The 26706-nt window shown below is 45.3% G+C and overlaps 4 protein-coding genes across 9 annotated transcripts in view; 2 read left to right on the top strand and 2 right to left on the bottom strand.

Annotated features, from left to right (window-relative positions):
- Positions 1-370: 370 nt before the first annotated feature.
- On the top strand, positions 371-6533 carry zbtb14 (zinc finger and BTB domain containing 14). 2 transcript variants are annotated; one of them, XM_077508975.1, is made up of 10 exons: positions 371-720; positions 2025-2213; positions 2282-2452; positions 2675-2749; positions 2903-3046; positions 3728-3972; positions 4044-4129; positions 4200-4339; positions 4445-4540; positions 5772-6533. In XM_077508975.1, the coding sequence occupies exons 2-10, from the start codon at positions 2025-2027 to the stop codon at positions 5910-5912; spliced, it is 1287 nt and encodes a 428-aa protein (XP_077365101.1). In that variant the 5' UTR covers positions 371-720; the 3' UTR covers positions 5913-6533. The 2 variants fall into 2 exon arrangements, with proteins under 2 accessions (XP_077365101.1, XP_077365102.1); XM_077508976.1 differs by lacking the exon at positions 371-720 and having other exon boundaries at positions 750-2213.
- Positions 5723-12423, bottom strand: arhgap28 (Rho GTPase activating protein 28). Its single transcript, XM_077508978.1, has 14 exons — positions 11210-12423; positions 10567-10703; positions 10222-10454; positions 10025-10136; positions 9750-9955; positions 9464-9620; positions 9295-9386; positions 9127-9204; positions 7825-7978; positions 7683-7765; positions 7396-7596; positions 7205-7321; positions 6262-6389; positions 5723-6159 (listed from the first exon to the last, which is right to left on the bottom strand). The coding sequence occupies exons 2-14, from the start codon at positions 10697-10699 to the stop codon at positions 6039-6041; spliced, it is 1815 nt and encodes a 604-aa protein (XP_077365104.1). The 5' UTR covers positions 10700-10703; positions 11210-12423; the 3' UTR covers positions 5723-6038.
- Positions 6280-22144, top strand: l3mbtl4 (L3MBTL histone methyl-lysine binding protein 4). Of its 4 annotated transcripts, XR_013280886.1 has the most exons (21): positions 6280-6422; positions 7241-7975; positions 11241-12269; positions 12937-12983; positions 13057-13142; positions 13216-13320; positions 13519-13654; positions 13734-13825; positions 14432-14574; positions 14644-14720; positions 14785-14870; positions 14954-15064; positions 15143-15257; positions 15336-15435; positions 17764-17868; positions 17953-18033; positions 18154-18218; positions 18301-18446; positions 18523-18585; positions 18663-20032; positions 20476-22144. XR_013280886.1 is itself a non-coding variant. In XM_077508961.1 (20 exons), exons 4-20 carry the CDS (start codon positions 12956-12958, stop codon positions 19179-19181), a joined length of 2055 nt encoding a protein of 684 aa, XP_077365087.1. In that variant the 5' UTR covers positions 6280-6422; positions 7241-7975; positions 11241-12269; positions 12937-12955; the 3' UTR covers positions 19182-19745. The 4 variants fall into 4 exon arrangements, 3 of the variants coding, with proteins under 3 accessions (XP_077365087.1, XP_077365085.1, XP_077365086.1); XM_077508961.1 differs by lacking the exon at positions 20476-22144 and having other exon boundaries at positions 17956-18033; positions 18663-19745; XM_077508959.1 differs by lacking the exons at positions 6280-6422; positions 7241-7975; positions 20476-22144 and having other exon boundaries at positions 10222-12269; positions 18663-19745.
- Positions 20128-26706, bottom strand: part of LOC144009295 (piezo-type mechanosensitive ion channel component 2-like) — a 23352-nt gene continuing 16773 nt past the window's right edge. Inside the window, exons 35-55 of one of the 2 annotated variants that reach the window (XM_077508957.1) lie at positions 26428-26594; positions 26035-26360; positions 25645-25884; positions 25473-25574; positions 25190-25346; positions 24152-24334; positions 23913-24069; positions 23740-23836; positions 23505-23652; positions 23336-23423; positions 23133-23259; positions 22889-23047; positions 22674-22821; positions 22413-22601; positions 22244-22336; positions 21964-22130; positions 21763-21879; positions 21608-21687; positions 21080-21296; positions 20877-21018; positions 20128-20759 (exon numbers count right to left, since the gene is read on the bottom strand). In XM_077508957.1, the coding sequence (XP_077365083.1) occupies positions 20658-20759; positions 20877-21018; positions 21080-21296; positions 21608-21687; positions 21763-21879; positions 21964-22130; positions 22244-22336; positions 22413-22601; positions 22674-22821; positions 22889-23047; positions 23133-23259; positions 23336-23423; positions 23505-23652; positions 23740-23836; positions 23913-24069; positions 24152-24334; positions 25190-25346; positions 25473-25574; positions 25645-25884; positions 26035-26360; positions 26428-26594 (3206 nt within the window). In that variant the 3' untranslated portion in view covers positions 20128-20657. The remainder of the gene's footprint in view (positions 20760-20876; positions 21019-21079; positions 21297-21607; positions 21688-21762; positions 21880-21963; positions 22131-22243; positions 22337-22412; positions 22602-22673; positions 22822-22888; positions 23048-23132; positions 23260-23335; positions 23424-23504; positions 23653-23739; positions 23837-23912; positions 24070-24151; positions 24335-25189; positions 25347-25472; positions 25575-25644; positions 25885-26034; positions 26361-26427; positions 26595-26706) is intronic. The other variant, XM_077508958.1, reaches the window with a different exon arrangement.

The raw sequence follows: 26706 nt of genomic DNA, 5'->3' as shown, positions 1-26706 counted from the left end.
TCTTTGTGTAAGTGGAGGGAAATGTTCTGAGTAAAGCAAGAACGTATTTGCACAAAGATCCAAAAGCAACTCACTGATCATAATAATCTTGAAGCAAGGTTCAAGATGTTTTTTTTTTTTTTTTGCTTTGAGTTGCTTTTGGATCTTTTTTGTGAGTCGTGACAGTATATGGGGTCAAAGGTCAGCATTTACATCATTAACTTTGAATGCTGAAACTGTGAACATTGGATTGAATGTTATGGATTGCAGTTTGGTGTCTGATGATTAAACAGGTGGGCAAGTTGACTGCTTGAACTTTTTCTTTTCAGAACTTGTGTTTCTTGGTTACTGGTGTGGATTTTTTTTTTTTTAGAGCCCATTTTCATGTCTGTAACACACCCATCATGCCAGTGACAAATGCTGACGTCATGGCACTAGCAAGTAACCAAAACACGACGAACCGGGTCAGAAATGGCACCACGTGAACATATGGACCGCTCAACCCCGAAAGCCTCCGTGCGTCGGGGCACCGCGCATGCGTGATGAGCCGGCAAGCGCTCTGTCTGAGATCTTCGCGTGCAGGCGCAAAGCGCGGCCTCGACGACGACGACATTTCATAACATTAACAACAAAAAGAATAACAAGAAAGAAATCGGCGGCCGGGGAGGTCCAGGGTTTCTGGCGGCTGGGCCTCCGGTGAGCGGACGGCGCCGAACATCCCGACCGCTGCCGACACTTGAGGTATGAGCCCGCCGCGCCCGCGCCCTGTTCGCGGGGATGGCTGCGCGCTCTCGATCCGCTCATGGCCGCCTGCTCGTTCTTGCTGCCCGCGTGCCTGCGTCTCGCTCCCGGGTAGAGCCGCGAACGCGAACGGCCGCGCGCAGACGTCCGCCCGCCACTGATAGTTACGATCCAACCACACGACCAACACGCAAAGTGAATCGAGAGCTCGGCGGAAATCGCCATCTTGTGACTTGAGTCCAACGTTAGCCAACAGGCCGCGCGTCCGCCATTTAACAGCACAAACATACGAGCCGTCGTCGTAGTACTAGCGGGCGGGCGGTTGGCCATCTGCCGGGAACACAAATGTGCTCGGGTCGTTTGGTTTATTTAGTTTAATGGCGGCTTTGCGTCGGTGTTTGATGAGCTCTGCCATGAAAATCAAGCAGCGACTTCACCATTTCGCGACAAAACGTTTCCGTTTGGGCGTCGTGCATCTTCGGCCGACCGCTCCCGCCTCCATTCAAGCCCTCGGCGTCCCATCTTGTGCCTGAGCTTCGGTTTTGTGTCCTACTTTGCTTGTTAGCAGCTCCATGCTAATCGTTAGCTCTTTGAAAAACGTCTGCGCTTGACGTCACGTGCACACGCACGCAAGTTCAGAAGCGCGTGCCCGCGATCCAAAAACGTTCACGACGTCGTTCCAAAAACTCCTTGTCGTTCAATATTTTTTTTTTATTTGCCAATTTTCAACCTGAACTTTACTAAAAGCGTAACGTAGTAAATTTGTAAAAATAATTGACAATTCCCAAGTTACGTCACAAGTCAAAATGGCGGTCAACTCTTTGAAAGGAAGGCCTTCGCTCATTGAAAAGCTGTATTTTGAATAGTTGTAATTTGATTTTTGAGGATTATTTTGATTTCAAAATGTGATAAAAATGTTGTCTGACTATTATCTATTATTCACAATCTGCCTGGATGTTGTCTATATGCTAGTCATAGGCCAAAATAAATACAATACTGTTTATACAATGTAAAGGAAGCATTTGCATTGTGGAAATATCACAAATGCCCGGATGTTCGGAATTTTCAATACATTCTTCCATTTTCTACTTTGCTTATGTTGGGCGAGAGGCGACCAGTCGCAAGTCACGTCCACAAAAAAAATATTTCACACTAGGCTATGGCTAACTTACGAGGTTTCATTGAAACCTGGCTAGCATACATATTTTTTAAATGTATGTAGTAGGAAGCCGAAACATGATCTATAAAATAATTTCAAGTCCAAGTGAAGAGTGAAGGATGTGTGTGATGCGCACGCGGTGCAGATGGCCGAGACGGTGAAGTACGTGGACGAGGAGCACAAGAACGTCTTCCTCAAGTTGCTCAACGAGCAGCGTCTGGAGGGCGAGCACTGCGACATCGCCGTGGTGGTCGAAGATGTCAAGTTCCGCGCCCACCGCTGCGTCCTGGCGGCCTGCTCCAACTACTTCAAGAAACTCTTCAAAAAACATGAGGTGAAAAAAACACAGAGCAGTACAAGCGTGGAGCGTGTACAGCAGTACTCATGTGCACGCATGTGCAGGTGGACAACTCGTCCGTGATCGAGATCGACTTCATCCGCTCGGACATCTTTGAAGAGGTGTTGAATTACATCTACACGGCCAAGGTCTCCATCAAGAAGAGAGATATCAACTTGATGATGTCGTCGGGACAAATCCTGGGCATCCGCTTCCTCGACAAACTCTGTTCTCAGGTAGGCGCGAGTGATTATTGGAAAATGGCAGATTTATTGAAAAAAAATAGTGTTGCCTATTTAACTATTGTGATAAATCCTGATCAATATCTTCATATTATTAACGTTATTAACAGCAATTTCAGTAAACTTATTTTAGCAGTGTCTATCAAACTGATTAGTTGCACGATGAGAGCAGTGAAGTGGGTGGGGCTTATAGCGTCGCTTTTTGTCTTCCCGCAGAAACGAGAAGACACGCCAACTGAGGAAAAGGACAAGTTTCATTACGACATCGCAAAGATGGTTGCTGAGGCCGAGGTCAGGGTTCGATTCCGTTCGCAATATTTGTCAACGTCAACAATGGCCTCGCAACAACACTCGCGAAGCTACGGGGGCTGTTGTTGTTCTGCCTCGTCTTTTTTTCCCCCTCCTGTTTTAATGATGCGCGTGTGTGTGTGTGTGGCTATGCAGGTTCTCGGGGAGCACGAGGACACGCCCACCGCAGATGACCTTGTTGCGGCCACGGCCAATCAGGAGCTGGATAAATCTCCCAACGCGGCGCTGCGTGTGCAGGAAGCCATTTTGAAGGAGCTGGCCAATGAGCACGTGCATAAGGTAGCACAGATGGGAAATCAAATTGTTGACTTGACTTTGGATGTACATGACTTGACTGAAGACAGGATGCTGTGAAAAACTTGCGGGACTACTTTTCAGTGCGTTTCTCAATTTTCGATGTTTACATGTTAAGTACTCTTTCCAAACACATAATTATCAAATATCTATCTTACGCTAGATATCTGATGATTGTCGGTATTCTAGTAAATGTATGTATTGATCAAGGCCTTGACTCGCCCAAGACAAAAGGACTATATATATATATATATATATATATATATATATATATATATATAACACAAAATTGATACCGCAAAAATGAATGTGACTCGATTCTAGTCCTTATCAACAATATTGCTAAATGCCCAGTAAGGAAAGTAGCTATTGGCTGCCCTAGAAGTCGCTAAATAACGTCATTACCTAATTTGCATAATTGGCCGTTTGCATGTAATAGTTATGGACAGCACAGGAGAGGTGGAATAACGTTCTGGGAGAGGCAAAGAGTTAAAAACACCTTAAAAGAACAGCAGAAAAATGTCACTAGTTTTGTCGCTAGTCACTTTTGACAAAAAAAACAAAAAAAAAAGTCGGCAAGTTGGTAACACTCCTTGTGAATCAAATCGAATGAAATTTGGAAATCGGAATCAATATCTGGATGTTGTACTCGCGCATGACCTCCAGGTGGCCTGCTACGACCAAGACGTGGTGCCGGACATGGAGGCGGAGCCAAAAGAACTGGGGGCGGAGCACCATGCCACCCAGACGCTAACGTTCGTGGACAGCATGGGCGAGGTGAAAGACGAGCAGCCGCCCTCATGGGCCACGGCCGCCGCCGACATGAAGTTCGAGTATCTGCTCTACGGACACCGAGAACAGCTGGCGTGTCACGTGTGCGCCAAGACCTTCTTGGACGAGTCCAGACTCAGGTAGCCGGTCGGACGTCGCGGACGACCTCCGCCGTTTGGCGTGCGCGTAACCGTGCTTTGCGTGCGTTTAGGAAACACGAGAAGCTCCATTCGGCTGAGCGGCCGTTCGCGTGCGAGATCTGCGCCAAAGCCTTCACCACCCACGCTCACCTCAAAGGTAAGACGACCACGCCGCAGGCCAGCTCGCGCTTCGGATGTGACTCCGCCCCTTGCCCATCTTGTCTCAGAACACCTGAAGATCCACACGGGCTTCAAGCCGTACAGATGCGACGTCTGCGGGAAATCCTTCATCCGGGCTCCGGACCTGAAAAAGCACGAGCGAGTCCACAGCAACGAGCGGCCGTTTGCCTGCCAGATGTGTGACAAGGTGTGCGGGAAAAAGACGTCCGTCCATCTTGTTTGTCCGTGTGTCTGTGTCTCTCTCTCTCTTTCTTACTCTCTCTCACCCACCTGTCTCTCTGTTTGTCTGCAGGCCTTCAAGCACAAGTCTCATCTGAAAGATCACGAGAGGCGACACCGAGGAGAAAAACCTTTTGTGTGCGCGTCGTGCACGAAGGCCTTCGCCAAGGTGTGCTCGTGTCACATAACTTGCGCACGCACAATTTTCACGCTGCTCGTATATACAAACTGTCTCAGAAAATATTATTTTCTGTAATGCAATTAAAAAAACAAAAATGCCATACATTCTGGATTCATTACAAATCAACTGAAATATTGCAAGCCTTTTATTATTTTAATATTGCTGATTATGGCTTACAGCTTAAGAAAACTCAAATATCCTATCTCAAAATATTAGAATATTTCCTCATACCAAGTAAAAAAAAAAAAAGCCATAATCAACAATATTAAAACAATAAAAGGCTTGCAATATTTCAGTTGATTTGTAATGAATCCAGAATGTATGGCATGTTTGCTTATTTAATTGCATTACAGAAAATAATGGACTTTATCACAGTATTCCAATTTTCTGAGACAGTCCTGTAGTTATGTTTATATTATATAGTGTTCCCTCGTTTATCATGGGTGTTACGTTCCAAAAACTACCCCCGTTAATTAAAAAATAAAAATGTTACCGTAATTATATATATTTTTTTGTTTATTTGGTCTGATTTTTACTTTATTATAAATGCTTTTTCATTCTTCATGTTCTTTTTAATTTACATTTATTTTTTTCTATTAAAAGTAAGTTTTTTTTTATTACAGTACACAGCACAGTATATATTTTTCATTTTTGTATGATTTTGTTCATTATCAATGCTTTTTCATTCTTCATATGTTCTGTTTTTCATTTACAGTCATTTTTTTCCATTAAAAGTATGTTGTTGTTTTTTTATTATATATTTTCTATCTCCGGAATGCAATGCCGTGGAGCGACAGGACATACACCGTTGGAAAGGTCTTGTCGTGACGAATCCGTGGATGCATGTATGTCCCTGATCAGACGTAGGGTTTGAGAGATAAAGCCGCACAAAGACAAAAAAAAATAAACAAATCAAAAAGCACGTTAAAAAAAAAAACACTCTTAAAAAATCAGTGAGGCCACGAAAAATGAAGCCGCAATAAACGAGGGAACACTATATAATTTGTGTCATGCCTTTAAGGGGTGTGGCCTAGTGAGGCTTTTGTAAGTTGTGGCTGATAAATGGCTCACCTTGCCCACCTGCAAAGGCATCACAAGACCTTCATTGTGCCATTTTAATTTTATTTCACAAGTGGAGAAAATGTTAAGTCGCGGCGCCACCATGGATTTGTTGTCCTTAAAGTGCCCTCTGACCTTTTTTGCGTTTGCTTGTCGGCAGGCGTCCGATCTGAAGCGTCACGAAAACAACATGCACAGCGAGAGGAAGCTGAGCAATCCCCTGCAGAGCGACACGGAAGCCCTGCAGGCGGCCGCCATGGCCGCCGAGGAGTCGCACATGGACAACTTGAGCTGCTCCTAACGCACGCAAGACGCTCGCTTGCATTGCAAATAAAACCTTCTGTTCAGTTTCATGAGCACAAAACGGGTCACGCGGCTCAAGTCCCGCCCGCGCCTGTTGGTTCCCACGTCATCCATGACCTCATCGTCAGGGTTTGACCAGCCAGTCGCAGCCGGGGTTCACCCGGTAAACGTCCAGCAGGAGGCAGTCCGGGTGGAGTCGGCGCTCGCCGATGTTGCCCCCGACTTCGAAGAGACGCTGCACGCCGCTGGACAGAGATCACGTGACTTTGACGTATCTTTGCTTCGCGTAGCGCCCGACGACAACAGACATTGTCCGAGGACACGGCGTTTTTGGTGCGTGCGCGTACCTGTTGTCGCACTTGAAGTGGGCGGTGACATCCTTGGCTGTCATCTGCCTGTCGAGCCGTATCGCCATGGAAACCTTGGCGTGTAGGGGAGCGTGAACCTTAATGATGCCTTCGCACAACTCCGTCACCTTGACAACGCATGGAAGACATTTTGGCGGCGGGTGAGATGTCACTTCCTGTTTTAAAGACTATGTAATAATTTCCTGAAATGTGATCAAATGTCCACTTGACTCGATCAAAATGTAATAAAACCCAATAATGTAATTAAAAAATTAGTATTTAATAACTTATAATGTTGATGTATTATATTTTCAGATGGGTCCTTTTGTTTTTCTTTTTTCTTTTTCGAAACTGATAAGGTAAAATCAAACGTAACGATGTAATACCTCTATGTTAATTTTCAGTCCTAAGTTCTACATTTTGTCGTGAGAGTCCAAGACTGTAGAAAGCAGCAAAAATTTGAGTGTTCACATTTTGGGGTTAAATCTTTGAGTTGATTTCAAGCCCCAAAACGTTTGACAAAAGTTTTAGTGTTAAAACAACTCTGCAGAGAGTTAAAGTAAGCTCCAGCCACTTGATTAGAATCGCTGTGCTGCAGACTTCTTGGAGAATATTCCCAATCAATTATAATGAATTAGTAATAATGTAACACATTATGTTGGCACATTTCACATATTATTACAATATCAGTAAGGATTTTTTTTTTATTGGTGAAATATATATTATTGGATATTATTTTACATGTTTGATTAAATTTAAATGCAAATTTTTTTTAGGCATCATTACATTTTCAGGTGTTTATTACGTCATAGGTTACCACAAGGCATTTTCAAGCAAAAGGACATGGAGTCTTGGCGCGAGTCAGGAATTCTTTTTGAGCCAAAAGCTACCTCAGCAGTGGGGATTGTGAGTCAAACGGCAATAGAAATAATGAGGCTCTTACCTGCTTCTTATTTTTGTCATTCCTGGTCCTGAGCAGACGTCCAGGGCGGGACAGGCCCATCTTATGATTGGACGCTTGGTTCATCTGTCTTAGCTGAGACAACAGGAAGTTGGGGACCTGCCGCAGGAAGTCGGGCGGGCATCAGCGAGACACCGAGATATGTAAATGTACAAAACAGTCTTGAGATTCACCGTCCACAGCAGGTCCTGGTGCGTGATCATGAGCCGGACCAAGTGAGCCCCGCCCACCGCCTCCTCCAGGTCGTCCCGCTGCTTGTTGCCACGACGATGGGGGGCGAACAGGTTGGGCGCCATGACCGTGGACACGTTCCAAAGAGACATCCTGTTGTGCTCCTGATGTGAGACCACCTGACGGAGGAAGGCCAGCAGAGCCTGGAGGCACAGAGGAGCCGGGGCTCAATTCGTAGCCATGGTGACGGCCTGAGAGGCGGAGCTTACCAGCTGCGACTGTCACTCACTCGCAGAGTTTCTCTGTGGGCCTCGGGAAGCAACAGCGACAACAAATGCAGCGCCTGAACTTGGTGCACCGACCCGGACACACCTGTCGGCACGCGCACGTTATACCGTGTGGGTGTGCATGCGTGGAGTGTTTGTGCATACCCAGCACAGCGCGGTAGGTGGGCAGGTGCGCGTGCGTCAACAGAGGAATGGGCAGCTCTCGGATGAAAAGCTTCAAGAGACCAGCAGCGTCCACCTGTCGCACTGCCGACCAATCAAAACCCTCCGGACACCTGTCTAACTCTCTCCGCAGGTACTGTGCGCACACACACACACACACACACACACATATGTTCAGGTGCATTTCCATGTCGACCATGACACCCGTTCTAGTGACAAGACTGACATGCTTGTTTTGAGTTGTGTACGTGCGGGTGCAGAGATGGCGCTTGTGCTGCCATTTTGTTTGTAGCGTGACGTGAGTTCTAAAGTGGATTTGTGGCTTAAATTCTTTTTGAGAAGTATAAAACTTGGTTTAGCGGTGTACTGTTTTTATATATTGTATATATTTCTTTCACAAAACTAAAAATGACTTCTTACCAAGCCTTGCGCTTTGGTCTGAGTTAAATAACAAAAGCAGGAGCCAAAAAGTAAACACTCGAAATCGTCGCAAAGAATAGACGTATCAGGAGGCACGTTTTAATTGGTTGCTGTGTTGACGACGTCACATCTCAGCGACAAGCTGTTGATTTTTTTCATTTATTTTTTAATATTCGAACGTCATTGTTGCGGCTAATATAATAAATACATTTAAAAGCAACTCCAAAACCTCATGTGTTAAATTAATTACCAAAGACGAAAATGAAGGACATTTTTGCTATACGGTAATTATAGTTACTTTTAGTTTGTTTTGCCAACGTAAAATGTAGTTTTTGTTTTTGTTTTTTTAAATAATTATTATTATTATTATTTTTTTTTTTACTTTATTCCGTTAATGAAAATATATATTTTTTTAATTATTGCGTTAGTTTTCGATTAACATTGGTTATTTATTTTTTATTTTTTTATTTCAAATCAACTGCACGGTGCATCATCTTAATAGTCTCCACAAGGGGGTGTAAATTCGCAATTTGAAAGCCATTCTGTGCATCAATCGAAAACCACCTTTGACTGAGCGTGTTTGTGTGCGTTTGAGTGTGTGGTCTTGTTGTTGTTACATGGTGGGGCCAATTTTTCGGGATTTCACAGAGTTGTGGGATCATTTTGCTGGGCCTCACAAGTTTAGACCTCTTTCTGAGGGTCAAGACTTGGTTTTACAGTTTAGGTTTCATTTGGGTTATGGTTGAGTTTAGGGTAAGGAATGTGGGTAGGCAATCATTAGGCTAGGAAATGCATTATGTCACTGAGATGGCCCCACAAAGATAGTAAAACAAACTTGCGTGCGTGTGCGCGCGCATGTGTTACCTTAAGTCGAGCGACTGATCCTGATACTCTGAGAATGCCTTCAGTCTGCAGGCCACTCTGCTGTAGCACACACAACAACTACACGCACACATAAAACAATGCATGTGTTTCCTCCCAAACTTTAAGCAAGATGCTACATGCTAGCAGCTAACACAGAAGGCCGTGGACCTTGTGAAAGACAACAGGAACTTTGAGCCCAGGACATTTCTTCCTGTCGTTTTCCAGCAGCGTGTTGAGAGGAACCCCAAAGATGGCACCGTCTGACGGGGAGACCATAACACTGATTTAAAAGACATTCGACCTTTGACCCCCGGTTTCACCAATCAAGCGCACTCACCGCCGCTCCTGCTGCGTGCCGGCCGCGTGCGTTTGCTTTGAACGCCCAACGCCAGCAGGAAGGTGGAGAGCTCGATGTGACAGATGAAGCTCAGCCGCTTCACGTCGCCCGACGACAGGTCGTCCGCCCGCGTCACGCCCTGACACGGACATGCATACTACACAAACACGCACATACATGAGGCGCCGTCAGTGGCATCGTTCAGGATGACTTGCATGCACACGCAGTCGCACTTATGCGATCAAATACGTATTGAGTTTGGGTGAGGTCAGAGGTCACGCTTCACCTGCACGTCTCCGGTGTGGTCGAGCAAGCAGTCCCAACAAGTCCCGCCTCTTTTATGCTCTGCCACCCCGTCCGAGTACGGACAATCACGCACCAACCAATCGGCTGGCCTCGACCAGTCGGCTTGCGCGGTAGCCGTCTTTGCGGCAGAGGCGGGCGGGGACGAAGGCCTGACGTCGTAACAGAATGCGGAGAGGCCCGGGTGCGCTGAAAAGGTTCATCCTCCAATCAGGGAGACCGAGACAGCAAGACAGCAATTGCAAGCGAGACGGGTACCTGACTTGGTGTGTCTCCGTATAGTTTTAGTGGTGTTTTTGTCGTAGCAATTTGCCGCCGATTGGCTACTGTCACTCTGAGGGGCGGAGCTTACGACTGATTCAAGGTCAGACTGAGGAAATAAGACAAATGTTTACGCCACTGTGTGTGTGGGCGTGTCTGTGTGTGTGTGTGTGTGTGGTGGGGGGGTGACTCACGGCAAAGATGTCTTTGACGTGCATGATGGGTTGCCGGTGCGTGTTCTTGAGCGTGTGCTTGTAGTTGTGTAGTCGTGTCTTGACCGTGTGCGTTTGCTGGCACGTCAGAGTGGCCAAGAGCGCCTGGGCAGGGGGCGGAGCCTGGACCGGGGGCGGAGCCTCCTCGGATGACGAGCCCACCAGTAGAGAAGATAGCCCCGCCTCTGTTAGCCACGCCTCCTCCACCTCCAGCTCTGCATCACAATTTCATTTGATGATTGGACAGTGACAAAAAAAAAAAGTCTACATTTCTGGATCGGAACCCGAATGTCAGAAGTGTGAGGCCGATATGCAAACCGCTCTGACCGTCCATACTCTTCCTCTCCTCCTCCTCTTCCTCCTCCTTCTCCTCCATGCTCTCCACCTCTCGCCAGTACGTTTCCATGGCGACGCGCTGGGGGTCAGCGGCCAATGTCTGATCAGTTGATGACGATGACATCGTCCTGAAGGCCACCAGGGGCAAGTTTAGCGTGCAGCTGTTTCGTGTCGTGCTAAAGTTCCGTATGTGTACGCGTATTCGTCGATGGGAAAGCGAGAAGATGATTCAAAGGAAGTCAGACACATCCTGTGTATTGATCCTGGAGTGCGTGTGTGTCTAGAGTCCATTAAGAGGAAATGGATGTTGGCAGCCAATCAGATGGAAGAGTTTTCACTTCGGTCCTGACTCCTCAGAATGTAATGAGACCTTGTTATTTATTTATTTATTTTTTTATACAGTATTATTTTTTTGTTTGTATGTAGCACAAAAACATCAATAGAATTAATTTGTGACTATTTTACATAAATTTCTTTGACTGTAGACAGTAATATCTCATATTAAATAACTATTGTCATTGTTGTTGTCAAAACTTCCTTCAAGGCTCTTCTTCATAAATGACATCATTGATCACGGTAACAATATGCGAGCCCGCTAATAGTGATGTTAATTGAAAATGTGCAAGCAACTCACCGTCATGTGCTGCTGTGTTGATGTTGGACAGGAGCAGAAAGGAGGCGGGGAAGGGTGCAAGGATGCAAGTGGGAGGAGTTTGAAGCAACTGACGGTGGCTGCGTTGGGAATCCCTCGCTTTCCACCACATCACGACTTGGCCATTTTCTAATGCTGTTGGAATGTGGAGTCAGTATATAGTCAGTGAGACCACATTAATACCTTCACTGTGCCCCACCATGCATCTTGCAAAGTAGTCAACGACAAGACTATAGCAATACAGTATATGATATACAACATATGCTCAGGTTTAACACAATACAGTATCATTTATTTGTTTAATTTTTATTCTAGAAGGTCCACCAGCCACCAACAATGCAATGTCACAGCACAGTAAGCGAAGTCTCGAATCTCTCGATTGATAAAACATAATTATTCGCACATTGAACACACCACACCATTTGGTATGTTAATGGTTTTTCTTCAAATATAATGTTTTAAAAGGTCACGAGAAAGCAATTAATTACATTTCCATGGTAATGTAGTGTGGATTAATGGCTGAATGATTCCCAACAATTCATTCACTCATTCCCCTTATCACGATGAAAGTTGTTTTTTTTGTTAACTATATAAAAATCCCGAATGATTAATAGTCAATGAGTAAAAGATTCCAAACACAGTTTGACACTATGAAGCATGTCATAGCAGAGCCATGTCTTTTGGTGTTCTTTTTCCACTTCTCAATAGTCAACATTTTTGCCTGTTTACCCTTAATGCTTTGTGTTAAATTACTTAGATACGTTTATGAATTCATTTAATACACATCGATTTATTCAAAAAGTAAATCTTTCTATCTTATTTTATTTTTTAAACAACATTTATTATACAAGATGAAATCACGTTACTTGACGTACTTAAATGAAAAAGTTATTTATTTTCTATATCTAGTTATGGGACAGCCCGTCAAGCTGTCTGCACCGAGCATGCGCAGTCATCAGCTCGCGCAGCGTTTCCGTGTTGTTTGTGTGAAGTGGCTGTCGGTCGGTGGGTCCTGTCGGTCGGAGGCGAATCTTCGGCAACGGTAGGTTTCTTTTGTTTCCCGTAACTTCGGCCTTGTCCCCGTCCACTCCCGCGGCTCCCCTCTGCAGGTCTCGGGAGCCGCTCAAGGAGCTTCGGGGGCCGATGGCCGGGCGCCACTTTTGTGGCTTCGGAGTCCTCAAATGAGGCGAGATGACTTTGGCAAGCTAGCGACGATGTATCCGGCAGTACCGGTCATACCTTCGCAATAAATACCGAAATTTATTTTTATTTTTATTTTTTTATGACGAACTGTACTTTTCACACAATTTAATATTAATAATAATGAATGATCGCTTCAGTTGCAATTCTAAAAAGAATTTATTGTGTCACAACTCGCTGGCATTAAACGTATTAATTATAGATGCCTCGTGACGGAATTTTGTTTCAGCTGCAACTTTCCCGGAAATGTGCACTTGACCAGCCTGGTCACATTCGCCAACAGCTCAAATGACTTTACTTTGAAAGGACATTGATTTGAATTTCCTCTTTCGTTTCGTTTGTCTTGTCGCCAGGATTTAATAATTCCGCTGAAAGACTGAGCTCAACATTGATTCCATTTGATGTAAACTGATTTTCAAAATGTTGTTTCACGTTTGAAATTCATTTCAACTCACGATGTGTTTGCTTGTCTTACATTTGAAATTAAAATATTGCGTGTGTGTCAACAGTGTGTGCGCACCATAGAAGATGAAGAACAAAACTAGCAGCGCTCCAGGCAAGTAACAAACACGTGCACATGTTTTAATCACTGTAAAAGTTTCACGTGTGTGTGTGTGTGTGTTTTCTAGTGAGCGGGAGGAGACGTTTGTGGTCGTGGCAACACTATCTGAACCAGCAGAATGCTGAAGCTGCTCCTCTGGCGCTCTTTACAGAAGTAACACACATACATGCGCACATAAAAACAAACACAAATGCAGAAGGGTGACAGAGGTCTATCATCATGTCAGTCTCAGGGATTTCCCACAAAGAAAAGTGCTTTTAAAGTTGGGATGAAGCTGGAAGGAATCGACCCGCTGCATCCGAATATGTTCTGCGTGATGACTGTTGCCGAGGTAACACGCACACACACATGCTCACACAATGTAAAGACAAATAAGATGCAAGGAAGGAAGTGAGGCAAACGACCAATCACGGCTCACCTGTTTTCTGGGTTTGGTCATGTGACGTTCGCAAGCTGAGCCCACCTGGCACTGTGATGTGGCAGAGCGCAATTTTAAAGATGTGTACATGTGTTGTGATGACGGCGACAGGTGATTGGCTGTCGACTGCGCGTGCACTTTGACGGCTACTCGGAGTGCTACGACTTCTGGCTTAACAGCCACTCGGCCGACATCCGACCGGCGGGCTGGTGTCAGCGCAACCAACGCAGGCTCCACCCACCCAAAGGTGAAGAGCCGAAGCTCCGCCCCGAAGCGGTTAACAGCTTGACTGGTCGCATGACCTTTCTCAAATGGTCTCTCTCAAGGTTGCAGTGAGAGCGATTTTGATTGGTCGCTGTATCTGCAATCCACTGGGGCTCAGGCCGCACCCCAGACCCTCTTCGCCTGTCGCACGGACGTCAGTATACCAGACTAACTTGTCTGTCTGTCTGCTCCGCTGTTTGTCTGTTCACCTGTCTTTCTGCTCACCTTTCTGTCTGCTCCCCTGTCTGTCTGTCTGTCTTTTCACCTGTCTGTCTGTCTGCTCACCTAGCTGCCTGTCGACCTGTCTGTTCATCTACTCACCTGTATCTGTTGTTCATCTCTGTCTGCTTACCTGTCTGTCTGTCTGTCTGCTCGTCTGTCTATCTGTCTGTCTGTCCATCTGCCTGCTCATCTGGCTGTCCGTCTATCTGTCTGTCTGCTCACCTATCTGTCTGTCCATCTGTCCGCCTGCTCGTCTGCCTGTCTGTTCATCTGTCTGTCTGCTCACCTGTCTGTCTGTCTGCTCACCTGTCTGTCTGTCTGTCCGTCTGCCTGCTCACCTGGCTGTCCGTCTGTCTGTCTGCTCACCTATCTTTCTGTCCGTCTGCCTGCTCACCTGGCTGTCTGTTCATCTGTCCGTCTGCTCACCTGTCTAGCTGCCTGTCTGCTCACCTGTATCTGTCTGTCCATCCATCCGATTGCTCACCTGTCTATCTGTCAATATGTCTGTCTGCTCACCTGTCTGTCGGTGTGTGCGCAGTCGTGCAGCTTCCAGGTGGGCATGAAGTTGGAGGCGGTGGACAAGAAGAACCCGGGCCTGGTTTGCGTGGCGTCGGTGGCCGACGTCGTAGACGATCGCATCCTGGTGCATTTTGACAACTGGGACAACTCGTACGACTACTGGTGAGAACCTCGTTTGCGAGGGAGCACTCTGATTGGTCCGTTTGTTTGACGGGTTGCTCGACGCCTCAGGTGCGAGAGCAGCAGTCCTTTGATCCACCCCGTCGGCTGGTGTGAAGAACACGGACGACCTTTGACTGCGCCGCACGGTATGCCGATCGCGAAAGTCAATGCTCAGTCGATCAGCTGACGTTGATCAATACCACCTTTCAGGTCACCCTGACCCCGAGAACTTCACCTGGGCGGAGTACCTGCGAGAGAGCTCTTTGGAAGCTGCTCCCAGGTCAGCTTTCACTCTGGTAAGGAAACAGGAGGAAATGACATCACTGATGATCAGCGTCCAATCAGCTTAAAGTGACGAGCGCTTTGTGTGTCCAATCAGAGAGCTCCGCACGCTTTTCAGATCGACCAGAAATTGGAGGCGGTCGATAAGCGGAACCCCGTGCTCATTCGTGTTGCCACGGTGACGGCAACAGAAGACCACAGAATCAAGGTACTGCCGACGAACATCCAACTTGTTGACCGACAACCCGTCCGTCCGTAATCTCATTAAAAGTGCACGTGTGTTTAGGTGCACTACGACGGCTGGTCTCATCACTTCGACGTGTGGTGTGACAGTGACCTCGCCGACCTCCATCCGGTCGGCTGGTGTCAACGCACAGGTCACCCGCTGGAGCTGCTGCCAGGTCAGTCGGATGTGCCGTCAGGGGCTCCACAATCAGGTCGTCCGCTCCACTTAGTCAACGGCGTGTGTGTGTGCGTAGACTGGTCCAGTTCGCCCTCCCACTCTCAGGGTGTGTGTCCCACATCGGGCTGCCGAGGAGTTGGACACATCAAAGGGCCAAAATACACCGGACACCACAGGTAGACTTTTTCTGTCACCTTTTCTGTGTTGTTGTTGTTGTTGTTGTTAACTGGTCAAATAATTTAGTTTATTAATGAAAGTAATGTGTTATAATCAGTCAAGTGTTACACAAACATTGACATCAGCAAGAAGGATGAGATGAAAATATTTCCAGAATTTTATTTTAGTAATTGTAAATATAAATTTAAAATATTCTGAATTGTCTTAAAGTGCATTAAGTCAAGTCTTTCATAAATTTGAGAAAATACTTTTAAATTCATGTGAACAGTAAATTTCAAGAAAACGGTAAGATACAAAAAAAAAATTGACCTTCAAAATTCAGCTTTCGTCAGAATTTATGGGAAAAAAAATAGATGTTTTAATAATGGATTCATGGTCTTATGAATCAATATTGCGTTCGAAAAGAAAAATCGATTTTACCAATTATTTATTTATTTATATATATATATATATATATATATATATATATATATATATATATATTTTTTTAGACACATCCCAAGTAGGGATACACTGGCACTGCACGTTTGTAAAGTACTTGGGGGGGGGAAAAAAAAGAAAAAAGTAAAGTACTTTTACTCGTAAAAATGCTCCGATACTACAAAAATAATGCAGAAAAATAATGAAAATATCACATTTCTTATAGGCAAAATATTAATATTTGACTGCTAAAAATGGCAAAATAAATAAGGTATCCCTTTAAAGCACATGTGTCAAGATCCGGTCCTCGAGGGCCAGAATCCTGCATGTTTTCCAGGTATCTCTACTCCAGTGTTTCTCAATTCTGGTCCTCAGGCCCCCCCGAGCCAGCCTGTTTTCCATGTCTCCCAATTGCAACGCAGGTGAGGATCGTTATCAGGCTTCTCCAGAGCTGGCTGATTAGCTGTCATTGGAATCAGCTGCATTGGGCATCGGGAGACATTGAAAACAGGCTGGCTGGGGGGCCTGAGGACCGGAATTGAGAAACACTGCTCTACTCCAACGCACCTGATTCAATGATCAGGATAATTATCAGGCTCCTGCAGAGCTTGCTGATGAGCTTAAATATGAATCAGCTGTGTTGAAAGTGGGAAACCTCCAAAACCTGCACGACAGCAGCCCTCGAACTGCAGTTTGACACATATGCTTTAAAGCAGGGGTGTCAAACTCATATTAGCTCAGGGGCCGCATGGAAGAAATATTACTAAGTGGGCCGGATCGGTAAAATAATGGTATATAACTTCAAAACAATTGCCGTCAATTATACGAAGATTTTTTCGATTTTTGGGCAAATTACGGAGCTCAACTGTAATCTATTGTTAAAAAAAATAACACAAATGCAAACGAAACGCAGCAGCAGTTTGCCTGTATGAGTTCCGGACGTGTTAAATCTGTTTTGCATATATATATAGTTCCCAGAATGCATTGTGTGGCACAGTTAATGAAGTTAATGAAGATGTTAATCCTTATCATATGTAATTGTGGTACCAGTAATTGAATTTGTGTCATATTTAAAACGTTTATGTTGGTCCATGATTAAAAAAATATATATATATTTTTTAAACAAACCACAACTTTAATTAAGTTGGATGTAAAATAATGACTTCCAGGGCGAGTCAGTAAGTTACATTACTCATCTTAGGACTGCTTGTGAAATTACAAATGTATATATTTTATTGTGGCTGGCTGATTAATTGGTCCGACAATAATATTATTTATTTTTTTCTTCACTTTACAAAATTGTCTCGCGGGCCGTATTAAACCCCTTTGCGGGCCTGATCCGGCCCGTGGGCCGCATGTTTGACACCCCTGCTTTAAAGGGATACTTGACGAATTGAACAATTTTCAGCAGTGAAAAGTTCATATTTTGTACAGGATTAATTTGATAACTTCCATTATTTTTCATGTATAATTAATACCTTTAAAAAGTCATTTTTCTACTTGCTGACGACTGATGATGACATCACCTGTGCCGAGGAAGTAGGTAACGACCAATCATGGCTCAGTTTCCTGACCAACCCCAGAAAATAGGTGAGCTATGATTGGCTGTTACCTACTTCCTCAGCACAGGTGATGCAACTAGAAAAAATACTTTTTAAAAGTATTAATCGTACATGAAAAATAATGAAGTTACCACATTAATTACAGACAAACTATGAACTTTTTACTACTGAAAATGGCTCAATGAGTCAAGTGTCCCTTTTAAGGACATGCCTGACAAGACTTTTAAGGAACAGCAAAATGATGTTGTACAAAAATATGTATCAAAAGTGATATTGGTGACTAATGAGCCTTCAAAAATGGCGACCACGTATTTGACACTGCGCGTGGCTGCATTTGTGTGTCAGTGCCTTCGGATGCCCATACTCGGACATGAATATGCGTAAGGAGCTGCTGCTTCCTGATCGGCTCGGAGGAGTTGCCGCAAATGGCCCTGGCCACCCGCCGCAAGGGTAATTCTGATTTTCAAACCCACATTTCAAACCCTTTTTGGTTTTTTTTTCAAACTTGAGGGAGATTTAGTAGCATGTGTCCAGCAGGGGGAGCAATGTGGTGAAGACCGAGTCCACAGACTCTCTGCTGCCTCCTGTGGTGAAAAGAAGAAGAATGACTGACAGGTCAGGCATGTTACTTTGCCGCCGTCAAACTGGCATGGCTGCTCAGTGGAATAGAACGCCTCGTGGTTGCTTTAGGATTGTTAGGTGCTTGCATTGTAAGACTCATAACTCTGCCGCCAGGAAGTCCACCTTTCTGCCAGTGAAAGCGGACGACGAGGAGAGCAAAATTCAAGCCTGTGCTCCAGGTACTTGCACTACAGCAACGCATCATGTCATGTGACCAAAAGCCGCCGTCTTCTGACCATTGTGGATGTGTGCTTGTCCCAGAGGCCCTTCATCAGTCAGTCTTCCTGTCCGCCATGCCGGCCCCGCCCACTTGCGACCCGTCGCTGTGCTGGGAGCAGCACCGCAAACTGCTGCCCGGGGTCGCCAGAGTGCACGCCAGTGCCGTCCGCCACTGGAGCGTGCAGCAGGTGGCGGCAAACACTTGTAAAATTCCGTTCCTCCGTTTGTGTGTGCGTGTGCGAGACCTCTGAGCGTGACTTTCAGGTGTGTGCGTTTGTGGAGTCCCTTCCTGGTTGTGAGGACTTGGCCAAGCAATTCAGCGACGAGGTGAGAAGAACCAATCAGCAGCTCAGCTTCTTGTTCAGCATTGCTGTGATCTGATTGGCCTCCGACTCTCTGTCCAGCAAATCGACGGGAGGGCCTTCCTTCTCCTCACTCAGCGAGACATCATCCGAATCATGTCCATCAAACTGGGTCCCGCCCTCAAGATTTACAACTCCATCTTGATGTTTCGACATGAGGAATGCAAATCGCGCGAGGAAGGTAACAGTCAACCGCATCACATGAACACAAAACAATCGCACAACTCGGACAAGAATTCATCACATGGCGAAGACAAGAATCAAGTACATGAAGTCGACGAGAACCAATCATGTGGCGAAGAGAAGAATCCCACGCAGTCATGTGACACGGACAAGAACCAATCAGGCTGTGAAGACGAGGATCAAAAACATGAAGTTGACAAAAAACACTCAGATGGCATGGACAAGAACCATTCAGGTTACGTTCATGAAGACGATCAAAAACAAGATGTTAACAAGAATCAATCACATGACATGGACAGGAACCAGTCATGTGATGAAGACGGGAGCCGGTCACGTGATCAGAAACAATCAGGTGACCAGGAAATGGATACTTGCTAGCTTCTTGTCATTATGCACTCTAACTGCTGTCCCGTAAAAGACATTCCCGTCTAGTGTTTAGCTAGTATTAGCTTGCTAAATGCTAAAAATGATCATGATTAGCACATGCTAGCCTGTAGCGTAGCACATTAACCTCAGCTGCTTGTTTAGCTTCTTTTTTTTTTCATTTGATAATGTTCAGCATCTATGTTGTGATGTCGTTTAGAGTTGATGTTTATATTTTTGCTGTGTATTTTATGCTGAAGAGAAACCTTTCTATTTTCCACACACTTTGTTGATATAATATCTATATTTATATTTCTGTCCAAAAGCCTCCACTCAGGGAGCCCAAGTCACCTTAAAATGAGCTAGCTGCATCCAAAATCCCATTCAAACCAACAACTTCAATCGTATAATCCACATTTAACACACTACTTTGGTCTCGTAACTGTTCCTACATTGCGACCTAAGTGTTTGGCCACCACGGCATTAGCTTGACGCTTTGAACACAACTTAGAAACTTTCCTCAGGTTTCCATGGTAACATGAACTCTACAAATATTTCAATAAAGTTTCCTGCTTGAGAGCTGTTCGTTCATCACTGATTGAATTAGCATCAGATGGTAACGCTTTCTGTGTGATCGTTTTAGCGTCAAATGCTAGCTAGCTCTTTGTGTGTGACTGGTTTAGCGTCAGATGCTAGCTCTATGCGTGATAATTGGTTTAGCGTCAGATGCTAGCTCTGCGTGTTATGATTGGTTTAGCTTCAGATGCTAGCTCTTTGTGCAAGATTGGTTTAGCTTCAGATACACTGGATACTGCTGGACAAGCTGGTCCAATTAGAAATGACTTCAGAAGGAACAAGTGGGTCAAGTAAGTTGCAACAATTTCTAATTTTAAAGGAACAAAGACTTAATGTACGGGACTAACAGGAGATGAGATGCTGAGATAATTACAAATGATGCCGCTAAAAATAAAGTTGTTTTATTTTCTCCCCATACCAAGGAGGCATAGGCCTACTTGAAAATAGTTACAATGTTATGGCATGTTTGATTAAACTTTGAGTATCATTTCCGTATCTCAAAGGCCCAGTTTCCTCTTTTTTTTTTTTTTTTTTTTTTGAAATCAAAATATGGTCATCCTACAATTGTTGCAAGTTTCTTTTCCGAGAAGCCGAATCATTTTGGGGAAACAGTAGCCGTACCTCCTCACTTTGATGTTCAATTGGCGTCACATCCTCCATGAGCAGAATTCCAGTTCTCAATTTATTAACATTTCAGACTTTTTGTTTCCAGTTATGCATTGTTATATTTCAGAGGGATTCGTGGAAAAGAACTGAAGGCCCCCGGGAGCGCTTTGGTCCGTTTGGGAGTGAAAGCGGTACTTGAGCCAGCAAACGTACATTTGGAAAACCTCTCCTATCTGAGCCGTAACATCAAAAGGGATCATGATGACCGCCGCGTTCAAGTAAGTGTGGAAAATGTCACGCTGACTTGCGTCAGCGTCTAGTCCACTTGATTAAAGTCTCTGGGGATCGGTACAAGAAGATGAGTTTGGCATAAAGCTCCTCCTCCAGCTCGAGCTCACCCGTCTCTCGCACCTGAAACATAAACAAGCAATCAGATGCTTGCCTCTGCCTGGTCGAATGCACTCTGCATTCACAGTGACAGGAAGTGGGGTATCTGCTTGATATGATGTAGAAGAAAGTACGTCATACCAGGAAGATGTCCGTGCACAACTTGAGGATGCGGTCTACGCAGGGAAGCTCCTCAAACATGATGGAGTGACTGATTCCACTGAAAAATTCCCGGACGAACTTCCCAATGACCAACACCACGGAGGCGTACAATCCCATAATGCTACGGGACACGAGCAGGAATTAATGTACTGGTGTTGTACCACAGCGACTGATGTACGTACCCATATCCAGCCAGGAAGCCGAGACTTGGTGGGCTGACTTTATCGCTGAACACAAAGATTTGAAGCCCCGCCTCTCTCCTCTTATCAGTTGACGCTCCGCCTCCCAAATGTACAAGGCTGGAAGCTGGTTGGTCGACAATCCACCACTCCTGGATCTCTTGGCTCTCATTGGCGGTTCGTTCCAGAGACAACAAAATGTCCTTGTAGCAGCCGTCTGCTTGAACGAGAAACAAAAGAACAGTAAAACACCTTCCAACAAAGGTTCTGTGTTTGCAGACCCGGATTTTTATTAATTTTCTTGTCCAGTTATAACTAAATATTTTTCCACTTTTGGCCTCGAGGCGGGGACACAGTATTGTGTATGTGAGGCTGCCAACCCGTAGAAATTTACTTCCTGAACAGTTAATCTGAATTTTCACATTTTTTAAATTCTGGGACATACTGCATTTTAGCCAGGCATCCAGAAAGCAATGACATGGACTGATCCAAGGAGATGAGATGACATTATCTGAGATGAAGATTAGAAACCTGCGTAGAGCTGTTCAATGGGTTTGGCGTTGGAGTCACTGGGAGCTCGTAGGAAAGATGGCAACACACCGACAATCACGCTGAAACAAACAAATGTCCAGTTAGCCTGCGATTCAGACGACGGCTTCAACGGTTTGTAAAAAGATGACACTCACACAGGTAGTGTTCTGGTACCACTCAGCAGCTGGATCAGTTCCAAACGAGTCTGATCATTCAGATAGGACACATGTTTACCTGATGCAAGCTCAGCCTTTGCTCCAAGACTTAAATTCCTGGTTTTAGGGAGGTGGGGAAAAGAAGGGGAAGTTAGTTTTTGTCTTAAGGCCGTTATTGTTTATCAAAGAAGCATATGTGACCTCTGAACGGTCCAGGACAAGGTCAGGGGAAAGTGGTCCAGGTTGAGCACCTGGCTCAGGTATCGCCTGCTTGGTGGACTGATGGTCCACAGAGAGTTACTGCTACCCTGCAGCTCCGCCACAGTCACATCCTCATGCGTGTATGCTTCCAGAAACTGCAAAGCACTCTGAGGTGGGGGGGGGGGGGGGGGGGGACCAAAAACAGTACAGCAGTGCTAGGATAGATGAAAGGGCGCTTTGTTGAAAACAAAAACATTGTGAGTTTAGAGGAGGTTTTTACTGGGGTGTAACTATAGGAACTGATGAAGGCTCTGAAGTCCTCCTCGGTCAGGTCTTTCAGCTGATTCTGCTGTGCGCTCATTGTGAAAATTGGCTGATAAGGACAAGGATGAACACTGTCAATAAAGGATGGGCTTTAGTCCAAGCCTTTTAGTCTAAAGTGTGCTTACCTGGAACCCTCCGAGAGTGATGGTCAGTGAGACGTCCAGTGGCTGGTTGACGACACCAGCCACAGACTTGATAAGGGACATGAAGAGCAGAGGAAACCAGACGATGCAGATTAGCAGCAGAACGATCAAACCTCCCATTCCGTACTTCACCACTCGTTTTTTCTTCTGACCCCGAGGCTGAGGGTATCTCTGAAGACCAGAGCACAAGAAGAATTTAGGATTCTGGAGTCTCACGGTTTCACCTTTAAACTGAATCTGGACCTTCTCAGACTCTCTCCAGCACTTTAAGACGAAGCAGTGGGCATAGACATCCTCAACGCAGATCCAGGAGGACAGAGACAAGGTGGTGTCGGTCCACACCCAGTCCATCACCGCCCGCAGCTCAGTCAGGAAAGGAACCAGACGGAAACTACAGGTGGAAACAAATGACTGTCATTGAGCAATTGTGCGATAAAGTGACTGCCGTGGTGACATACCCCTGGAACAGGAACAGGTTGAGGTAGTTGTAGCTCTTCGTCAAGAAGTTTCCCAGAACACGTGTTGGATAACCTGAGCGAATCTGATAGGCTGATAAGCCAAAGTAAATACATTTGACGAAATACCACAGCTGAGCCACCAAGTTGTGATTGAAGCGTCTGGACACACAGGCAGACAATGAGTGTTACAAACGGTTCACGTTTTCTCGTTGGGCAATATGAAATGATGGAGATGGTGATTCACCTCTCAGTGACAGTCGGCAGGATGAAGAACATCCAAAAGTGGATCCCCAACACCAAAATCACCTGAAAGATCAACTTTCCCAATACGGTCTTCCTTAAATACAGAGCTCGGTCTATCACCATGGTACCTGCAGACAAACAGAAGGATAGTGAGACAGCTTGACGGCAAAACCAATGTTGAATCATTCAGGCTGGAAGACATACCAAACTGGATCAGAACCATGACCAAGAATGCTTCAGGAACTTGGTCCTCTGAAAGGGAGGAAGTGATGTCGGCGGCTGCGGAGTGTTTCTGAGAAGTCCCCAAAAAAGTGAATAATTACATCTGAAACTGAATCTTTGTGACTTGTGCTCATGAGATGCGAAAGTCTACCCCAAAGGCCCAGAAGCCAAAGACGATGATGATGAAGTCGATGGTGTCTGCCAGGAACATGAGGACGTAAACGTCTGTCACGGCGCTATACTCTGGTTGGACCAGAGCTTGGAAGAACTGACAGACTGGACTGTAAAGCGACTTGCATCTGAAAGAGTTTGGTAAGCGGCGTTGTCAGTACCATCAGAACCGAGACCATCACAGTCAAACCGCTTTCAACTTATCTTAAGCATACCTGCTAACGCAATATTGCTTGCTCCGGATGGAAAGTTCCCGAAGTTTCTCCAGCAGCAGTTCCAACTTGCTGAGCTGTTGTATGGAGCTCAGGCTGCCTGAAAACAACACAAATCAAACCTGTACCTTCATTTGTCTTCATGTTTAGTTTTATTAAGGTGCATTCAATTTCACCTGAAGGAGAGCACAGCTGGGTGGAGCTAGAGCGGGCCTGCCTTTCGCCAGACCAGTACACTATGTCGGTGGGTGTGGAACCTTGAATAAATTCTGCCTGGTCATCATGGTGATGTTTAGAGTCAGTGGAGATGGTCTGGTCCCAAAGTCCGTGGCACTAGGTCAGGTCCAAAAAAAAAAAAAAAAAGTGTTTTGTTTTTTGCAGCATGGCAGCCAGAGTATCACTGAGCGTGTGTTACCTTCAGTATGGCTCTGTGGTAAAATAGAGCAAGCAGTTGCAGCAGGTCGTACAGAACGTAGCCTTCCTTCTTCTCCACCCCCAAGATATTGGGCGGGTGGAAGGGTTTTGAACGGTCCACTTCTAGCTTTTGGTTGAAGGGGAAAAACCCAAACTGGAAAAAATACTTGATCACGATGGTGACCTGAAGGAGACAGTCCTGAGTGTTAGCACATCTTTTGAGGTGATTTTTAGACTTTATTGGTCCTCCAAATCGGGGACATTCACTGGTTGCAGCAGAAAATGGCAATACAGAATTTGATTAAAATATTGACCAAACAATATCAAGTTAAAAAAACAAACAGCTAACATTAAATCAAATGTTTTTAATTAGAGATAGACCGATAAGGTTTTTTCGGGCCCGATACCGATACTAATTATTAGTAGTGAAGGATGCCGATAACCGATATTTGGAGCCGATATTCAATTTCACTAAAAAGGGACATCAAAATTTGGAAAAAATACAAACTCCAGCTCTTATCTTTTTATTTATTTATTTATTTATTTATTTTAAAGGATACGTTTATTGAGCAACTTTTAGGGTTAGTAAAATATTTTTAAGTTTTTTGTTTTGTTTTTGTTTTAATTCAAAATCTTAGTCAATAGACAAGTTCTGGGATCTCCCAGGTGCAGTAGCATGCTTTCAAAAGTTAAATAAAAACAAAGAATTATTTTCTACACAAAATAAAAGTCTATCAAAATATCCAAAGTATTAAATTTTTACTTATCTTAGTTTTAATTTCAATCAAAAACAGAAGGTGCAGAGAGTTCCCAGGGTCGACAAAAATGAAAATAAAAACTTATTTTTTTTAATTTACATTTAAATTAGTTCCCTGAAGTTAACACTTAAAAAGAAATTGATCTATTATCGGCCATATGATTCTTCAAAATGGCCGATGCCGATATTTCTCAAAATGCTGAATATCGGCGCCGAAAATCGGCCCAGCCGATAATCGGTCTATCCCTATTTTTAATGTACAGATTTATAAGTGGCGTGAACCTCAGTATAGATGATCGCTGTCATCCAGAAGGTCTTATTGGGTCGGGGTACAGACAGAGTTGCCCACAAAAACACGAGAACAGGAAGCACCAAGGTGAGACAGCTGGCAGACACCATGTGGTTCAAGACGATGACCAGGTAGCACACAGTCTCCGACCTGGTACCAGCCGGTGGACATCAGTTAGTCATGAGTTGTAAATAAGACTATGAGAGTCTGACGTGATCCAAGTCACATCTCAGGTTTCCTATCATTTGTTTTGTAGAGGGAACTTTTGGATACTACCTGGCAGCGAGAATGTTGTAAAAGGCATAGCATAGCTGGAGCAGCTGGGGTTGGTTGCTATAGAAATCATCTGACGCCTCCAGTTCCGCATTGTGGAAGGTCCTGTTCAAAAGAGGATCAGATTGTAAAGCACCCACAGGTCATCTGGATCTCGATCCTCCGTCGGACTCACCTGTTCTTCAGAAGCTCACTCGCTGTCAGCTCCTGGGGACGAGATGGCAGCAGACAGGAAGTGGAGGCGCATCCAGATGGGAAGTCAGCTTTCTGAAGTAAGAGTCGCCTCCTTAATCCTGTGCCCGCCACATGCGTTCTCTTTTTGGATTTGTCCTGTTCACTTTCCTGTTCTTGGATGTCCAGACCCAGAGCATGGCTGTAGGAAGGCGGGGACACCTGAGAGGAGGGGGAGGCAGCCCTGGAAGAGGTACGTTTGGAGAACTTGTTGGTTTGAGTTTTAAGCACTGTTCAAATAACACACCATGACAATGCGGTTGTGCGGAATACACTGAGATTTTGAAAAATGTGTAAAAGATCAAATTCACGTTTGTAGTTTGAGGGGACCAACCTTTGGTCCTCCTCATCTGAGGACGAAGACGAGGGTGACATAACTCTCTTCATCCTGGTCAGTTTGGCTCGGTGTCGTTGGCTGGACTTAGCCATAAAGCACTCTGGGCAGTCTTCTGTTTTAGGGACTGCGGAGGCATCAGCTTCTGTTTCTTCTCTCGAGGCGAGCGCAGATCCTCTTTCCGCTTGTGGGCTCTCGTCTTCGTCCATATCTGCTGTCTGGCCTTCTTCCACAGGAATGCTCAAGTCCATTCCCAATTCTCCGGAACTCTGCATCATCTGTTCCTGGTAGTACATGTGGATGGCCTTTCTGGATGGAACTTGACCCTGAGAACACAAGCGGGGAGACATAAGCAGGTGGTCCTCCATCTTGGTGGCAGTCTTTGAGCGCGACCTGCTTGGCCTGCTGGGTCAGCATGCAGCGCTCGATGCGCAGGACGGTGGAGATGTCCACGTGTTCCCGAGACAAACCACACAGCCAAGTGGTCAGCGAGTCCAGCAGAGCCGACAACAGAACCCAGCAGAAGCGAAGGATGTTGGAGGCCCGACGCAGGACCGTATCTTAAATATGAAACGTGATCATATCAAAATCTGTATTTGAAACTTCCTCTGGGGCAGATAGAACATGGCCCTGCTATGCCTCGGCCTCTTTTGGCCTGCTACAACAGGCACC

The sequence above is a fragment of the Festucalex cinctus genome, chromosome 20, assembly GCF_051991245.1.
Source record: "Festucalex cinctus isolate MCC-2025b chromosome 20, RoL_Fcin_1.0, whole genome shotgun sequence".
In the NCBI taxonomy this organism is placed as follows: Eukaryota; Metazoa; Chordata; class Actinopteri; order Syngnathiformes; family Syngnathidae; genus Festucalex; species Festucalex cinctus.
Note: the sequence above shows the minus strand (reverse complement) of the source record. Positions and strands in the feature narration are given on the sequence as shown.

Excerpts from the sequence above, each read along its gene's own strand:
- zbtb14 (XM_077508975.1), top strand. The coding sequence starts at position 2,025 with ATGGCCGAGACGGTGAAGTACGTGGACGAGGAGCACAAGAACGTCTTC. Across the intron at positions 3,047-3,727 it reads CCAATGAGCACGTGCATAAG|GTGGCCTGCTACGACCAAGA; the intron begins GTAGCACAGATG and ends CATGACCTCCAG. Across the intron at positions 4,340-4,444 it reads CCTGCCAGATGTGTGACAAG|GCCTTCAAGCACAAGTCTCA; the intron begins GTGTGCGGGAAA and ends GTTTGTCTGCAG.
- arhgap28 (XM_077508978.1), bottom strand. The coding sequence starts at position 10,699 with ATGTCATCGTCATCAACTGATCAGACATTGGCCGCTGACCCCCAGCGC. Across the intron at positions 9,387-9,463 it reads GGCACGCAGCAGGAGCGGCG|ACGGTGCCATCTTTGGGGTT; the intron begins GTGAGTGCGCTT and ends TCTCCCCGTCAG. Across the intron at positions 7,979-9,126 it reads GATCAGTCGCTCGACTTAAG|TACCTGCGGAGAGAGTTAGA; the intron begins GTAACACATGCG and ends GTGTGCGCACAG.
- l3mbtl4 (XM_077508959.1), top strand. The coding sequence starts at position 12,956 with ATGAAGAACAAAACTAGCAGCGCTCCAG. Across the intron at positions 12,984-13,056 it reads CAAAACTAGCAGCGCTCCAG|TGAGCGGGAGGAGACGTTTG; the intron begins GCAAGTAACAAA and ends TGTGTTTTCTAG. Across the intron at positions 14,575-14,643 it reads GACAACTCGTACGACTACTG|GTGCGAGAGCAGCAGTCCTT; the intron begins GTGAGAACCTCG and ends TCGACGCCTCAG.